The 16494-nt window shown below is 36.0% G+C and overlaps 1 protein-coding gene across 1 annotated transcript; it reads left to right on the plus strand.

Annotated features, from left to right (window-relative positions):
• The first annotated feature begins 7104 nt into the window (after positions 1-7104).
• TREM1 (triggering receptor expressed on myeloid cells 1) lies at positions 7105-15611 on the plus strand. Its single transcript, XM_012550174.3, has 4 exons — positions 7105-7261; positions 10036-10368; positions 12568-12760; positions 14834-15611. The coding sequence occupies exons 1-4, from the start codon at positions 7195-7197 to the stop codon at positions 14931-14933; spliced, it is 693 nt and encodes a 230-aa protein (XP_012405628.1). The 5' UTR covers positions 7105-7194; the 3' UTR covers positions 14934-15611.
• The last annotated feature ends 883 nt before the right edge of the window (positions 15612-16494 follow it).

Here is a 16494-nt window from a genome sequence, read left to right on the forward strand (position 1 = left end):
ATCTATATGCCAAAGTATAGAGGGCTGCAGATAATGGGGGACCTCTGGGTAAGGTATAAAACCCTTCAGCCTAGAGGGAACCTGCTGACAATGTCTGCTTTGGCTCCCCATCTCCCCTAAGGGCTCTCAGCCTTCCTAACCTGTGTCCTACTTGAAGAAAGGGATACTTACAGTAAAAGGAATTTACATATCAATAGCAGGGTGCTTATAGTTTACACATGAGCAGTGTGCTGTAGTGATGTAATGCTACCATAGCACTTGCGCAGTGTGATGTGATATAATGGTTCTACAGTTGGCACATGCTCAGTGTGCTGTAGTGATGTAATTATATAAAGGTATTTAAGGGCTGAGAGGACTTGAAATAAACAGACTCCATCTTTGACCATTCTCATGAGTCTCCTGCCTTCCTCACTCCTTCACTAAGACTCTGACTGGTCCTGAAGTCCCCAGAGAGTTAGTCCAGATGGTATATTTTGGCATGCTGGTGTGGAGGCTCTAGAAAGCAATGGTACGTTTTGTCACCCCAACTTGGGGGCTCTAGAAAGCACACTACACAAAGAGATTATAAAAAAGGAGGAAGGACCCACATGTGCAAAAATGTTTGTAGCAGATCTTTTTGTAGTAGCAAGGAACTGAAAATTGAGTGGATGCCCATCAGGCAATGGCTGATAAAGTTATCAAATATGAATATTATGAAATATTATTGTTCCATAAGAAATGACCAGCAGGATGATTTCAGAAAAGTCTGGAAAGATCTACATGAACTGATGCTGTGTGAAGTAAGCAGAATCAGAAGAACATTGTACAGTCATAACAAGATTATGTGATGGGATGGACTTGGCTCTTTTCAACAATGAAGTGAATGAAGGCAATTTCAATAAATTTGGGATAGAAAAGACCAATCGTATCCAGAGAGAGAACTGTGGAGACTGATTATGGATTGAAGCATAGTATTTTCATCTTTTTGTTTGTTTTTCTTTTTTTTTTTTAAATTTTGGTCTGATTTTTCTTGTACAACATGACAAATATAGATATATTCAAAATATAAAAATATTTAGCCTCTATCAGATTGTGTGCTATCTTAGGGAAGGGGGAGGCAGAAGAAGGAGAGAGAAAAATTTAGAAGACAATGTTTTACAAAAATGCATGTTGAAAACTATATACGTTTGGAAAAATAAAATACTATCAGATTTTTTAAAAAGCAATCTCAAGGTACTAATGATGAAGCCCACTTCTACTTCCAGAGAAAGACCTGATATTGTTTGAATACAGACTGAAACATGTTATCTTTATTATTTTCTTTCTTTTATTAGTCCTCTTGTAGAAAATCATTAGTGGAAATGTTTTACTTGATTGCACATATGTAATGTATATCTAATTGCTTAACATCTTAGAGAGTGGTGAGTACAGAGAGAAAGAGAGGGATAGAATTTGGAACTCAAAACTTCAAAAAAAAAAAACCCCAAATGTTCAAAAGTTCTTTTAACATGAAATTAGGAAAAAATAAAATATATTATTTTTTAAAAGTAATATTAATTTGGCAGTTGAGGGGGGAAGATGGATTAGAGAGGGAGAGGTTAGATGAATGGAGACCAATTAGAAGATTACTGCAATATTCTACAGGAGAAGTTATGATAGTCTATACTAGTGCGATTGCGGTGTGCTTGGAGAGAGGGGGACAGTTTTGAGAGAAATTGAATAGTTAGATTTAACAAGACTTTATAACAGATTAGATCTGTGGGATGTAGGAGAGCAATGGGAGGAGGTTAGCTCTAAGTTTGTAAACCAGGATGACCGGAAGGATGATGAAGTCCTTGACAGAAATAGGAAGTTAGGAAGAGTTTAAGGGGAAAGTTGATGAAGTCATGCTTGAGATGCCTCTGGGACAATCAAGTGGAAATGTCTTGCAAGTAAGTGATGATGTGAGAATCAAGCTCCAGGAAGAGATTGTGGATGGAAATATAGATATGGGAATCATTTCCATAGGCATGATCATTGAATTCATGGATACTGATGAGATCACCAAGAAAGAAAGTATAGAAAAAGAAAAGAACCAAAGATAGCCTCAGGACAAATCTTCGCTTAGACTAGAGATTATGTATGATGATCCTGCAATGTAGACGGAGAGAGTCTATGAGAGTGAATTGTAATAGTCCTATTGCTGTCCTTTAGGTAAGAGCTGTCCTATGGAAAGTAGAAAAGACTTGCTCTATTTGGTTTTAGAGAATAAAGCTTGAAGCAGAGAGGAGAAATCAAAGAGAGGCAGATTATGTATATGTAAAGAAGAATTTTTCAGTAAATAGAGCTATCCCAAAGAGGAATGGAGTGTCTTGGGAAGCATTTGACTTCCTTTCACTGAGGTCTTTATTCTCATGGATAATGGTCGTCTTGGCACAAGCATTCAAAAAAGGATTCTTGTTCAGGGATAGCTTGATTTGAGCTCCTTAAAAGTGTTGAGAATTTTTTATAGCCTTTTATTTTTCCAAATACATGCAAAAATAGTTTACAATATTCACCTTTGCAAAACCTTGTATTCCAAATTTTTCTCCCTCCCTCCACCCCATCCCTCCCATGTCCAGCAAGCAATACAATATAGGTTAAATATGTACATGAGAATTTTTTTTAGTCTTTCATTTTTTCCAATTACATAAAACCTTATTTTTAACATTTGCTTTTTGATTTTTTGAGTTCCAAGTTTTCTCCTTCCATTTCTCCTCCCCCTCCCTCTTCATCTACAGGGCAAACAATTTGATATAGGTAATACATGTATAGTTATGCAAAATATATTTCCACTTTAGTCATGTTGTGAAAAAAAAACCCAACAGATTCCCCCACTCTACCAGAGGGGAAAATCCAAGAAAAATAAAGTACAAAAACAAAGTACGATTCAATCTGCATTCAGACTCCATCAACTCTTTTCCTAGAGATGGATAGCTTTTTCACTGAGTTCTTCAGCAGTGTTTTAGATCATTGTATTGCTGAATTTAGATCATTGTAAATTTGTCATTCACAGCTAATCATCTTACAAAATTGCAATTATTGTGTACAATGTTCTCCTGTTTTATTCACTTCACTTTGCATCAGTTCATGTAAATTTTTCCAGGTTTTTCTGAAATATCCTACTTGTTTCTTATAGCAAAATAGTATTTCATTATAATTTCACACCACAATTTATTATGCCATTTTCGAATTGATGAACATCCTCTTAATCCCCACAAAAAGAACTGCCATAAATACTCCCTTTAAAAAAAATTTGCTTTAGGATACAAAGCTAGTAGTGGTGTTACTGGATCAAAAGATTTGCATAGTTTGTTTGCCCTTTGGATATAGTTCCAAATTGCTCTTCAGAACGGTTGGATCAGTTCACAACCCTACCAACAATGCATCAATTTCCCAATTTTCCCACTTGTCCAACATTTGCCATTTTTCTTTTTTGTCACATTAGTTAGTTTGCTAGGTATGAGATGGTACCTCAGAATTTTCTAATTTGCATTTTTAATCAATAGTCATTTAAAACATTTTATAAAACTATAGATGGCTTTTTCTATCTTTATCTGAATATAGTTCATATTCTTTGTCCATTTATCAATTGGGGAAAATTTAGGAATGATTCTTAGACATTTGATTCAATTTTCTATACATTTGAGAAATAAGGTCTTTTATAAGAGAAACTTTCTGTAACTGCAATTCCCCCCCCCCCCCACACCCAATTTTCTGCTTTTCTTCTCATCTTGGTGTGTCGTTTTCTTTATGCAAAAAAATTTTTAAATTTAATGCAACCTGTAATCCTCTCATGTTTGGTCATAAATTCTTCCTTTATCCATAGGTTTGACATATAAACTGTTCCATGCCTCCCTAATTTATTATGGTATCATCCTTTATGTCTAAATCATGTGCCCAAGATAAGGATCTTAATTTATGATGTGTGATGTGTTGGTTTTTTATCTAGTTTCTGTCAAACTGCTTTCCTGTTTTCTCAGAACTTTTTGTCAAATAACTTAAAATTAAGTTAATTAAACCTCCAAAACTTGGACATTGTAGAGAATTTTGAAAAAAAAAATACGAACAAAACTGGGGCAATGACTTTGAATATAGAGAACATATACACACACACACACACACACACACTATCTCTAACATTATAGTGCCTCAACTTATTTTTTAAATAACCTACTCCTCTGTTCCCTCCCCCCCATACACAAATGCAGACACAAAACGGTTATATCTTAGATCCTTTCTTTCTCACTCCACTTCTCTCTCTGACTGTTCTTTAACTAACTTTAACTTTAAATCCTTCTACTCTTCAGATCTTTCCCAATTTCTTTGTCAAAAAAAGCCATGGACAAAATTCATGAATAAGACTGAACAATAGCCACCCTATTAGCTCTTCCAAATTCTTTCACCCTCCTCAAGCTTCCCATAACTCCCTTTCTCTCTCCCCTCTCAACTGAGAAACTTCTTAATTTACTGAAAAAATTGAGATCGGAGCAGCTAGGTGGTGCAGTAGATAGAGCATCAACCCTGAAGTCAGGAGGACCTAAATTTAAATCTGGTCTTAGACACTTAATACTTTCTAGCTGTGTGACTTTGGGCAAATCACTTAACCCCAATTACCTCAGCAAAAAAAAAAAAAAAAAAAAAAAAAAAAAAAAAGACAAAGAAAAAATTTGAGGCCATTCTTTGAGATCTTCTTTCCTTCTGCTAACTTATCTCACAATATTCAGATATCTTCTACCACTATCTTCTTCTTCACTCCTGTCTCACATGATGATGTGACCTTTTTCTTTGTCCAGATAAAACCCTCAACATGCACAAGTATTACCATTCCAACCCATTTCCTCCAACACATTGTCTTCTTCATCATCCCACTCTATTATATTCACTCTCTCCCCATGTCCTAGCTATTTCTCAACTATCTAAAAATAAGCTTATGTCCTCCCTATCTTGATCTAAACTTTAGATATTGTCCTGTATCTGTCTTCCCTTTTGTGGCTAAATTTCTCAAAAAGGCAGTCTATAATGTTTTAACTTTCTTTATTCACACTTTTAAAATATTTTTTTGCCTAAAAGGATGGAAAATTTATTCAATTCCAAACTTAATGTTTCCAATCTTTAAATTATTAAAATTGCTTTCACCCCAACATCATTACCTAACAGTAATATATCTTTGATGATGCCTATATTCACAGTCTTAAAAAACAAACAACTCTCTGCTGTGTGGAGAAAGTTTCCAGTTTCACCATTCAACTGGTTTAGGGAGTTCTAGGTGAGGAATTTCTACCTTTAATGTAGAGCAGCACCTTCTTTGCAACTTCTAAACTTAGCGAGTTCCTTAGAGTAGTGGTTCCTAAATTTTTTTTCTTAACATCCCTTAAAATTATTGAGAACTCCTAAAGAACTTTTAAGTGAGTATATATATGTTAATATTTAGTATATTTAATGTTTTAATATTACTATGAAAATAGTTTTGACCTCCAGAGAAGCTGCTAAAAAGTTTGGGGGACCTCCAAGGGTTAATAAATCTAAATCCAAGAACTAGTTGCCTAGAGCACTGAAAGGTTTAAGTGACTTGTCTATAGTCATATAGACAGTATGTGTCATTAGTAAGGCTTGAGTCTGAATCTTCCCAGCTCTATAGACAGATCTTTATCTATTATATCAATCTTTTACTTCCAAATGTTAAACTTTTAACCAAAACAATCAAGTTGTTTTTTTTTTAAAGTTCTGTTCTTCTAAAGAGAAAAAGATTGATGTAGGTTGGAGTAGTCAAAAAAGGCACCACAAAAGAGATAAATATAAGACCTTATGCAAACACTTGACAAGTTCAATTGAGGAAGGCATTGCTAGACATGATCTTATCTGAAAAATCTGTGGGGTAGCTTTAGTAGACTGAAAACAAGATAAAAATCAACAATGCGGCAATTTTGGTAACCCCAAAAGTGAATGTGATCATAGTAAGTGAATCATAATCTAGATATAATAAACTGCTCTTGGTCAAATCACATCTAAAGGACTATGTCTGGGCACCTTATTCTAGAAAGTTATTGATAAGTTAGAGTTTATAGTGAGGAGAGTGACCAGAATGGTAAATGTCCTTGAGTTTATGCCATAAGATATTTAGTTGAAAGAACTGTCTATATTTAGTCTGGATAATAGAAAACTCAGGTGAAAAATAAGCTGTCTAAGTCTTTGGAGAACTATTATTTGGAAGTGGGCTTAGACTCATTTACCTTGACTGTAGGGAAAGAAATAGGAATAATGGATGAAAGTGACAAAGGGCTCAATTTAGCCTCCTGATAAAGAAAACCTTTGTGGTGTCTAAATGCAGATTGAAGGATATTTTTAAATTTTATTTTATTTTCTTTATTTTTCTTGGAAAAAATTTTTGGTCTATGTTTTCATTCACATCATGATTATTAAAGAAATGTTTTGCATGACTATCTATACATGTATAAATTATATTGAATTGCTTACATTCTCAATGAGGGGGTGAAATGGGGAAGGAAAATGGGAAAGACTCTGAAACTGAATGTTTAAGAAATTGTTTTTACATATAACTGGGAAAAACAAAATACTAAATAAAAAATAAAGAAAAACAGTAATAAGAAAAAAAGAAAAGAAAACTTTTCTAAAACTTAGAAATATCCCCAAATGGAATAGGATGACACAAGGTTTGCAAAACACTTTACATATATAGGCAAGGGAACCACTTCAAGAGGAGAGAGTGAGAGGAGATATATAAACATGATGTGTTTAAGGACAATGTGGAATACTGACCCGATTGGATCAGAGAGTATAAGTATATGTTGGGAAAAGGCTGGATAATTAAAGAGATGTCATTTTATATCTGTTCTGAAAGTTGGGCAGAAGCAAGCCATTTGTTATTGATTTGTTGAGAAATAGAGGGCCATTACCGGTTTTTGAACAAGGGAAGTAGTGTGATGAAAATAGCATTGTGGGAAGAATACCCAAGGCTGCAATTTGTCTGGGCTTCTTTCTCTTCCTTTTTTTTTAGTGGGTCCTGAACCCTTTGTCATATTCCGCTTCATTGTTTTGCAACCCCAGAGCCTTCAATATGATGATGCATGCATAATGTGATGCAACATCCGGAAGGTGTTTTGAGACTAAGGAAGGTTGGTGACTGATATCTTTGGCAGATATCCTAGGCACAGCCAACCAAGAGCCAGGAATAAGATGGAAAGGATAAGAATCTGGAGGTACCAACAATTGCTGTTTGTATTACTGCTTATCAATGACTCAGGTAAGAGCATCGAGAAGCCCAAAGTGGGTGGGATTAAGAAAGGATGAAAAAAGTGCGGAATTCAGGGGAAGAGAGGAAATGCTAGGTCCTATTGTTTTTCATGCTTTCTCCTATTTCTTTGGAAAGAGGGATGAACAGATGAGGACAGTCTGGTTAAACCAAGAGAGAGTCAGTGCTATACTGGCAAATGTTTAACAACCAGTTCCCTGAAAAAAAAATGTATACTTTTAAACATATATTTAAAATTTAATCAGCATGACAGTTTATCCATAATTTTTAAAAAATCTAGACAATTAACAAGATAATCAATCAAGCTCTGTTTTATAGCAGTTGTTGATTTCTGAGGCATAAATGGTGATAATTTAATTTAATAATTGACTCTTCTGAATCACTAGGAGAGGGCAGCAGCATATCCGTAGGCCAGACAGTGTACTTGGCAATTCATAGATTTAAAGGATCATGGAGTTGAAAAAGTCCTTTGGTATTTTAGAAAAAAATGCTCATTTCATGGATGTAAAAAACCAAAAGAAGTGAGGGACTTGTTTGAGATCACACAAGTGGTAGATCTAAGATCCTGGCTCAGATTCTCTTACTCCAAATCCACTGTTTCCTGTTTTTGTGTATACCCTAAATAGCTCTCTAAAAATTACTGTCTGTAGATCATCATGCCTTTGTGTATCTTAAATGTAGTTATAGGATGAAATTTGGTTGAGTTAGAAAGACAAGAGGTCCAGATTTGGAAGCTACACTTCTGCCTACCTTTGTTTCCAGAAAAAAGAAAGATTAATAATGATAATGACAACATTTAATAATTCTTTAAAGTTTGCAAAACACTTTGCAAATATTATTTTTATCTCCACAATGACACTGAGAGGTAGGTGTTGTGATATCTCTCTTTTTAGAGATAAGAAAATTAAGGCATAGAGGGGTTAAATGACTCATCATACATGTCAGTAAGCTTCTGAAATTGGATTTAAATTAGATCTTCCTGATTCCACATCTAGTGTTCGATCCATTGTGTACCTTCTTCCCAGGTAATCAGGAGGATATTCTGCTCCTCAGCACCTCTATCCACTTCAGAGAAAAAGAAGTACAAGGGTTTCTTGAAATGAAGGCCATCTGTCCTTCAAACTTCTGAACAATACTAATACAAATAGGGTAGAAAGTTATTCAGAGTATAACTTATAATTGTTAAACAAATTCTCATTCTTATTTCCAGGCCTCTCAATATAGGTAGTACTATAATAATTGCTCTCATAAGCAGAAAGGTGCCCAAAGTTACACTCATACTCCATCAGCTAGACCAGTGTTTTTCATCCAAAAAGATGAGGCAGCAAAATCCTCTAATGCTAATTGTTCCTTCCAGTGGCTTTCATGTAAAGTCTTTCTGTAGCCCTGAGGATCAGAGGCCAGGAAACAGTTTGTGATAAATTTTATATTGATATCAGGTATTATTATTATTATTTATAGTATGAAGTAGTATTATTATGAGGAGGAGGAGCAGCAAGAGTAATAGCAATAGGAGTAGGAATTGTAGTAGGAGTCATAGGAGAAGTAGTAGCAGTAAGAAGAGGAACACTAAGGGTAGTAGAATGGATAGTAGAAGTAACAACAATAAGAGGAGGAGTAGGAATTGTAAGAATAGTAGCATGGATAATAGAAGTAGTAGCAGTAAGAGAAGAAGGAGGAGCAGCATGAGTATTAAGAGTAGGAAGGGAATAGTAGAAGGAAGGCGTAGGAGTTAGTAAGCAGTAGAGATAGTAAGAGTAATAAGCAGTAGCCGTAAGAGGAATAGGAGGAGAAGAATTAGGGTAGTAGTAGTAGTAGGTATAGTAACAGGCATGATTACAGAGTTAGTGATGGAAAAAACCTTAGAAACCATCTAGCACAACCTTATGTTTTATAGATGTGGAATTGAGCACCAGAAAAGTTAAATAACTTGCCCAAGATTGCACAGGCAGCAAGTACCAGAATGGAAATTTCAACCTAAGTTGAAATATGGGAGGTGCCATAAGACATCTTGCTAAAAATAGCTGCTGACCAGTATGGACAGCAAAGGGGTCCAAGATTTCATCAGTGCAAAGAATTCCAAGAGGCAATGTGGTAGAGTGGATAGGAAACTAGTCCCAAAATCTAATTAATCCACTGCCTTCTGACACCTACTGACTATGGAAGTCACTTAAATTCTCAATACCCCAGGGTACTTTCCTAGTTGCAGAATAATTGTCCTTTTGCACTGAGAGAAGGCTGTATAGGAAGAACTTATACCGGTTCATTGAATTGAATTGAGTGCTAGGGAATTAATGGATCTTAGAAGTAAAAGGAACCTTGGAGTTCAGAATAAAGATAGAGGGCAAAATAGTATGGAGAAAAAAAATAGGATGTCTCTGGTTTGTGAATAAGGAACAAGATTTGGATTGGTGGAAAGTTGTGCTCAGGGTATTTGAGACCTGGGGATCAGCGGGAGCTAAAGACAGAGAGCCTGGGTATGGGCGGGGTTTATTTATTTAATGGAACTACTTTTTGAGTTGGTGAAGTAGAGGAAGTGTTTTGAGTTAAGAGAGCTCAGCACTGAAATGAGGCTGCAGTAGTATAAAGCATCTGAGAAATTTGGACCAGGATCCAGATTTTGCTACTTATATGATCTTGAACAAGCCACTTCATCTTTTTCAGCTTTTTGGTGGTTTTTGGTTTTTTTTTACATCTATGAAATAAATTGGAAGATGGAAATAAAATGAAGAGGTCTTCTCTGACTTGAATTTTTCTCTCTACAGGATTACAAGGTCCCTTGTGCATAGAAGAGGGAAGAGATGCAACTCTGCATTGTTCCTACAACATTATGAAATATTTTTATTCCCTAAAGGCCTGGCAGAGATTAAAGAGTGAAAATCAAGTGGAAACCCTGATACAAAGCAACACAGATGGGGAGTTCAATCAGTTCAGGGTTGGCAAATATCTACTGGCAGACAACCCACCTGATGCCATGATGAATTTCACAATCCTAAGCTTCCAGAAGCAGGACTCTGGAATGTACCAGTGTATAATCGATAAGTCGCCCCAGAAGCCCCTGGTCTTGCGTAACCCTTTCCTATTGACTACATGTGATGGTAAGCAAAAGGGTGGAGTCAGGAAAAGGGGATGCTTTCTATGACTTTTGGTTTCTGGAATAGAGAAATAGCCAGAGAGAGTAAGAAGGAGAAGCTACAAAGATGTAATTTGGTAAAATGGATGCAGCCTTGGACTAGAGTTCTAATTCTAGCTCTCTTTTGTAACACCTGGGCAAATGACTTTGGACATGTCACTTGGCACTCTGGTCTGAATCTATTCACTTATAATATAAGGAAATTGAATTTCTAAGTGGAACTTTCAGATCTCTTTCAGCTATAGCATTCTATTCTCTAATACTAGATGAATTTCAAAAAAATCAACCATGTTGGTTTCTGGCTCTTTCCTTGAACCTTCACTAGTACATGTATTTTAGTACATGGAGTACAGGATATAGTACAATAGAACATGTACTATGTTCAGCACACTGAACCTGGAAGCTGAAAACCTGGTTTAAAATCTTATCTTGAATGCTTATTGCCTCTGTTGTCTTGGGCAAATAAGAAAAAAAACCCTCTTTGAGATTTAATTTACCCATCCCTTTCAGCTTTAGATCAATGATCTATGTGCTCAATGTGCATTTCTATCCCTGTCTACTCACATTTCCTATAGCAAAATTTCACCTGGTTAACTCATTCTTTTGACTGTCTCATCCCTTTTTCTTCTCAAATCAAAAATACTTATTTTGAGTCTCATTCCTTTTGGACCTTGCCAGGCAACTTAAAATATTGCCAAGAATGCTCTGTGATTTTGGAATTCCTGTTGTGGAAACTGCTACAAATCTAGTTTAGAGATCAAGAGTAGCAAAGCCCTAGGATGTTGACTGAGTCTCACAGAGTTTAAATAACTTGCTTGGAGTCATGACAAGAATTGTCAGATATGAACAAGATTCTTGACACAAAGCCATAGGTCACTTTGCTTCAATCAATTTGCATCTTAACCTGGTTAAAAATGCAGATTTCCTTATAAGGGCCTTTTTGGACTTCAGCAACTGGTAGGAATTTCAGACCATCTGGAAGACTGATGGAAAAGAAATTAGGATCTGGCAAAGACATGAAAGTGGGCTTTCAATGCCCCTCCAAGTGAACAATAAGAGCCATCTGTTCCATCAAGACAAATAGCCACACCCTATCAATATCCACCTGAGGATCTTAGAATTGGGAAGGCCAAATTTAGAAAATATGCCTGAAGATTCTTTGTAATTTTGCTTTAAGTTGCTCATTCAGCCAAAAAATTATACTGAAGACATTTCAGAACCCATCAATTTGGGGAGCATTGGAGCCTTGAAGAGAGAAACATGAAAGCTTAGAATATCTGTTGCTTCAGAAAATCTCTTTTTTCTTCAGTCCTCTAGGGATATTTCCATCTTTTCTCTCTGTAGATGACCCTGTATCCTACTTTCCTATGAAACTAAAACTAACTCATCTCAAGCACCCCGATTTCCTCTATATTATATGTCAAATTTTCTTTATAACTAAAGTCATTTTCTTTGTTTCAGTCTGTGAGAAGGACCTGTCAGAACCTGTCCCTGTACATGTGCAGTTCTATGAGGGGTCCATACCCTGTTTGGCTACTATTTTCAAACTCGATATCTGTTGAATCATTTCCTGCTCCCTGCCATATGGACAATGTCATCTAACCTATCCTTAAAAAGTTCTCACTTGATGTCACCACTACTCACACCTCTCTTCCATATTTTATCAATAAATCCCTAGAAAAATGCTATCTTTACTTCTTGTCTCCAGTATATTTCACCCTGAGTCCTCTGTAAGTGTGGTTGGTCTTTGTGTTGATCAGAGTTTTTAATTCTTTCAAAGTTATTGTATAAATTGTTCTCTTGGCTCTGCTCACTTCATTCTAGATCAGTTCATTTAAGTCTTGTGTTTTCCTGAAAACTTCCCTTTCATCATTTCTTAAAGCAAAATAAAATTCCATCATGTACATACAGCTTCTATATTTTAAAATTAATTCATTGACTTTAGAATGAATAAATGAACAGACATTTATTACGCACTTATGTGTCAGGCACTGTGCTAATAAAACAGATATTCCCCAAAGATGTGATGCAAGTGATGGAGGAAGAATGATTGAGGGAAGAAGTGAACCTCTCCACCTCCCCTTCCTTTCCCTTAGCAATAATTCTGTTTTAACTCTGATTGCAGCCTTTCTCTAATCCTAATCTAACCTATTTTATCTTTTAGCAACCACTGAAATTACTCCTGGCATACCAACACCCCAGAAAGTCACTCCCAGAAGAAAAGAAGCCCCAACTACTTTACCCACAAAAACAAAGTCTTTGACAAACCCCACTCAACCTCCTGTCAAAAGCACAATCCATAGTCTCACTACAACCCCTGAAGCTATGCACAATGAGACCATCTCTGTTCTTTCCAGGTTTGTCATGACCCTCTATTTGGAAGCTAAACCCCAAGCTCCATTTCTTAATAATTATAGGGAGTCAACTAGGTAGAGAGCCCAAATACCTAGTAGTCAAACTTAAGTGGCAAGGTTCATCTTGCCACAAAAGCTAGGTGAACTACAAAAACTAGGGGAAGAATTATGGGTGTTGAGGGAGATCAAGGAGGGAAGGTAAAATGTAGAAAGGTAAGTTCCTTATGATGCTGAGTCCTGATTTGATTTGCACAACAACCTGCAAAGCAGGTGCTGTCACTATCCCCCATTTTATAGATGAGCTGCTACTCAGCTACAAATTATTTCAGTGTTTCTCCAGATAAGTCTCAGGGTGGCAAAACTGATCCTTTTTATTTCCAGAGAATTAAATATTAAATTATAATGTATATCTTGTTATGTATATCTCTTATGTATTTCTTCTATTTTGCTTCAAAATGTTCCCAATCTCTCTATATTCTAAGGCCAGATCATCCTTCTAGACTTCCCAGTTAGTATTTAGGGTCTATAAATATATTTACAGATTTTTATTTTTCTTTTGTGACTTGCCAAAAGTCACACAGCTAGGAAGTGTTAAGTGTCTGAGACCAAATTTGAGCACAGGTTTTCCTGAATTCGGGGCTGGTGCTTTATATACTGCACCACCTCACTGCCTCTTGTAAATATATTTCAAACTCAAACACATTCCACAGTGTTTGTCAAACACTATTAACTGACTGTCCAAATAAATTAGTTTTACTTTCCTCATTGTCAAATTATCATTATAGATTGCATTTTTATAGCACTTTAAAGTTTGCATGGCACTTTATATACATAAAGTTATGAGTTAGGGACTACAAATATTATTGCCTCTATTTTATAGGTGAGAATATTGATTCTCAGAAAAATTGTCACTTATTTGATGACTTCTCCAGGATTATATCTAGTAAGTTTAGAAGATAAAATTTGAACTCTGGTCTTGCTTGCTCCAAATCAGATATCTTCTACTAATCACAAAAGGAAGGCAAAAGGAAGTTTTAGTCAATAAGTTAACAAGCATTTGTTAAGCACCTACTATGTGCTTACTTGGCCTAGCTAGATGATGCAATGAATAGAGTGTGAGACCTGTAGTCGGGAGGAGCTGAGTTCAAATCCAGTCTCAAATATTAGTTGTGTGACCTTGAGCAAGTCACTTAACCCTGTTGACTCAATTTCCCCATCTGGAAAACAAGCAGGAGAACGAAATGGCAGATCTCTTCAGGATCTTTGCCAAGACTGAAATTACTGGATAATATGTGCTAAACATTGTTCTACCTGATGATCCAAAGAAAAGCAAAAACACTGTTCTTGCCTTCAAGGTGCTCACAATCAAAGAGGAAAGAGAATGTCCAAATAAGTATGATATATACATATAATTAAGATATATACAATGCCAGTGTAAGGTAATCTCAGAGAGGGAGAAGGGCAGGAGAAGCCTTTTTAAGAAGGAGATATTTGAACATTTTTCCTCTTATCCCACATTTCTTCTGATTTTAATGCCTGCTGCAACTCCCCTACAGAGAGGATTAAGACAAATGTGATTGTGGAAATGAACACTGGCTAGAGATAGAACACCTGAGTTCAAATCCCATCTTTGATATTCATTAGCTGTGTGACTTTAGGCAAATCTTTCAGCCTTATTGGGCCTCAGTTTAAGTTCTGAGACTCCCTTTTGGCTCCAGATCTATGATCTTATGGAAGTGCTATGAAAAAATATAAAAATGTGATTACTATCTTTTGTTTGACTTCATGATATTAAAACTGAGGAACTTAGGTGATGTAGTGCATAGAGCACCAGATTTGAGTAAGGAATTTAAATATGACTTTAGATATTTACTATCTGTGTGATGCTAGGAAGGTTACTCAACCTTGGTTGCCTCAGTTTCCCCATCTATAAAATGGGGGATAATAATAGCACAAGGCTATTGTGCAGATCAAATTAAATATTAAAGCACTTAACACATTGCTTGGAACAGAGTAACCACTTATACAAATGTCAACTATTGTTGTTATTACCTGTTTTGCTTTTTTCTTCCCTAGGTTTTCTAACGTGCTTGGTGTGACATTTGGAATGCTTTTGAATAAGATTCTGGTATCCATCACCTTATATATTCTCCTCCGAAAGAGGACTGGGTGCTAGCACCCTTGAGACTGACCTTCCTTGAAGAATATTATTTTTCATTTTATTTTTTGGTTCATGTTTTCTTGTACAAAATGACTGATATGGAAATATGTTTTGCATGTTTGCACATGTATAACTATTGGATTGCTTACCATCTCTGGGAGGGAGAAAGGGAAGGAGAGAATTTGGAACTCAACATTAAAAATTGTTTCTATGTATAATTGGGAAAAATGTTATTTAACAAAAATAAAGAGAAACATAGTGCAAGATTTTTTAAAAAAATGGAGTATGGTTTAAGGGAGGTAGGACTTGTCCAGGATTTGTACAATCTGAATTCTTTTTATAATTATCAATTTTTTTAGTTGGAAGGTATGATAGAACCAACATTTCTCAGAAGCATTTTCTTTCTTTTCAACCCAACAATGTAAAGAGGCTTTCCAAAGATGTCCCTAAGGCCTGATAGGTTTTAGCTTCCTTGATTCAGCTTCCTGAATATTGGGTATAATAATTCCCAGTCACATATAGTCTGCACTTGTGGTTGCCTAAGGCCTCATAACTTGAGGATTTACTGACTAGAGTATTTTCAGATGGAGATGAGGGGATTTGGTCCAGAAGAGCCAAATGCTGATATATTCTTGTTGCATATCCTTGCTGTATTAGGGCAAAGTAAACCTCTTTTGTTAAATGTTCAGTGAATTATGAGTGACTTATTTTATCCTAACATCACATTAAGAGAGATACTACTGTTGTTAAAAGTGTGTCTCTAGCAGAAGGAATCTTGGAAATCATCTTATCTGACACACTATGGGATTGCATGTTTAGGAATCTTCTCTTCAATGTCCCTTACAGATATTTTTCAATTCCTGCCTATTAAATAACTTCAGTGACAGCGAACTTACTAACTTTGTATTAGGTTATTTACTATTCTAACCTTTCCACACACATTCTTCAAATATTTGAAGTCAGCTGTCCTATCCTTCGCTTGTTTAAATGGTCCCAGCTCCTTCAACTATTTCTCTATAAATGTCCTCACTCTTGTTGGTTGCCCTCTGCTGGATATTCTTTAGAGTATGAGGTGTTTCTCCTAAAATGTAATGCCCAGAATGGGACATGTTACTTCAGATGTGGACTTGTCAGGGACATCAGAACTACCATCTCTCTAACCATGGATATCATGCCTCTTGATGAAGAAGGGAAAGGATAAGCATTTATTAAGAGCCTATTATGTGATCTTCACAGCAATCCTGAGAGGTAGACACTCTTATTTCCATTTTACAGTGGAGAAAACTGAAGGTAATTAAATGATTTGCCCAGGATCACATTGTCTTCAACCTCACTCTGCCTTCCAGAGTCATCAAAGTTCAGTAGCAAGACAAAAATCAAGATGACTGGTAATGGCCCAGGATGCAATGGATGACCTTGGTGTCTTTGATATTTGATGAAAAGGGCTTTGATGAAAGCCCTGAAAAAGACTTGGTAAGCTCTCACACCAGAAGTACTAGTCCTTGAACGCTCCAAATTCTATCATACTGATTATCTTGAACTCAAAATATTAAGGGCTTTCCTCAATGAGTGACAT

This window comes from Sarcophilus harrisii, chromosome 4 (assembly GCF_902635505.1).
Source record: "Sarcophilus harrisii chromosome 4, mSarHar1.11, whole genome shotgun sequence".
Lineage (NCBI taxonomy): Eukaryota > Metazoa > Chordata > Mammalia > Dasyuromorphia > Dasyuridae > Sarcophilus > Sarcophilus harrisii.